Source organism: Castanea sativa, chromosome 7 (assembly GCF_040712315.1).
Source record: "Castanea sativa cultivar Marrone di Chiusa Pesio chromosome 7, ASM4071231v1".
NCBI classification, from domain to species: Eukaryota; Viridiplantae; Streptophyta; class Magnoliopsida; order Fagales; family Fagaceae; genus Castanea; species Castanea sativa.
In genome coordinates this window covers 1,185,267-1,186,719 of record NC_134019.1, presented here as the reverse complement: position 1 = coordinate 1,186,719, position 1,453 = coordinate 1,185,267, and the positions used below count along the sequence as shown (strand labels likewise).

General features: G+C 38.9%; 1 protein-coding gene across 1 annotated transcript; it reads right to left on the bottom strand.

Annotated features, from left to right (window-relative positions):
- Window positions 1–224: 224 nt before the first annotated feature.
- Window positions 225–1,107, bottom strand: LOC142643764 (auxin-binding protein ABP19a-like). The gene has a single exon (XM_075818480.1). It carries the CDS (start codon window positions 1,062–1,064, stop codon window positions 435–437), a length of 630 nt encoding a protein of 209 aa, XP_075674595.1. The 5' UTR covers window positions 1,065–1,107; the 3' UTR covers window positions 225–434.
- Window positions 1,108–1,453: the final 346 nt, after the last annotated feature.

The following is a 1,453-nucleotide window of genomic DNA, read 5'->3' as shown; positions in this document are numbered from 1 at the left end:
AAGCAATTTGGAATAGAAATTGCCACCGACTATCTTAGAGCTTGTGTGATAAGTATATCCCATTTAATTGGAACACAAAATAAATATCAAGCATTTATTTATCTTGCTTCGTCAAAGGCATTTGCATTTGCCATCAACGGAATGTTGGCTCGCATACTAGTCATAAATGCACTCATTAAAAGTCTACGATCAAAGCTTTATCTCAAAAAAAAAGTTCCAAAAGCAACACAAAAACCACGCACTCACAAGACTCTTTTTATTAATAAACCTAGCTAGCTAGCTAGCTAGAAACTGCCACTGACTTGAAGAATCCTACTCTTACAGGCCTTCTCAATCATGACAAAGAAACCATGGGAATGAAAAACAAACAAAAAAAGAAATTTATTAAGAGAATCTCTGCAAACATTTTTATTGGTAGATGATCTCCGAAGACCTTAACCAGTTCCACCAAAAACACCTTTAAGCTTTTTAATCTGAGCTGCGTCAAGGAAAGTAGTTGCTGCTACCAATTCAGTAGGTAAATTGTTTGCAAACAAAGCATAGTCCACAATTTGGAGACCTGGGCTTTGACTACTGAAGCTAGCAAATGCAGTAGCCAGAGTCCCTCCTGCATTTACTTGGAAGTGAAGTAATCCTTGAGGGAAAACTATAACGTCACCTTTATTAAGGGTTTTAGAGTAAACAGTGTTAGCTAACGAAACAAACCCGGCAAAGATTGTTCCTTGCACAACAATTAAGATTTCTGAACCTCCAGGATGTGTGTGAAATGGCACAACTCCGCCAGGTGCCATGTCTAGACGAACAAGAGAAATTCCAAGGCCATTGACACCAGGAAATTGAGCAGCGAATGCTGGAGTCAACGCGGCTTTAACAAGATTTGAGGTGTTACCAGGATTGCCTAGGCCAGAGAAAACAAAATCATTCACTGTGACCTTTGAAGGGTCCTTGCAAGAGTAGCCTGCAGGGCCTTGAGGAGCTGCGAGGTCACCGACACAGAAGTCTTGCACAGCAGCATGAGAGCTGCTGAAGAGACAAAAAATGAAGAACAAGGGAAGTATCATCATCTTCACAAATATTAAACAAGCCTATGTTTATTTTTAGCTTTTAGCGTGTGTTTGAAGGAAGGTGGTCTTGGTGTCAGTTATATAGGACTTTGGACATGGCCGGCCCTAGGCCTAGGCCTAGGCCACTTAGGCAACTGCCTAGGCTTCTAAAAAAGGAATGCCCTAAATTTTGGGGTAAAAATTATATATTTTTATAAAAAAAATTGGAAATATAGAAAAAAAATTAGTTGTATAATTTTTCTCTATTTTTAAGGTGTCCCAAAGTATTGAGTAATGCTAAAAATAATATAACTTTAAATACATGGGTCTATCACCGTACACCCTTAGTGCAATAGTCATTTTACAAGTATAAATGTTTGTGGGGTGTAGGGGGTAAGGATCGGGGTTTA

Excerpts from the sequence above, each read along its gene's own strand:
- LOC142643764 (XM_075818480.1), bottom strand. The coding sequence starts at position 1,064 with ATGATGATACTTCCCTTGTTCTTCATTTTTTGTCTCTTCAGCAGCTCT.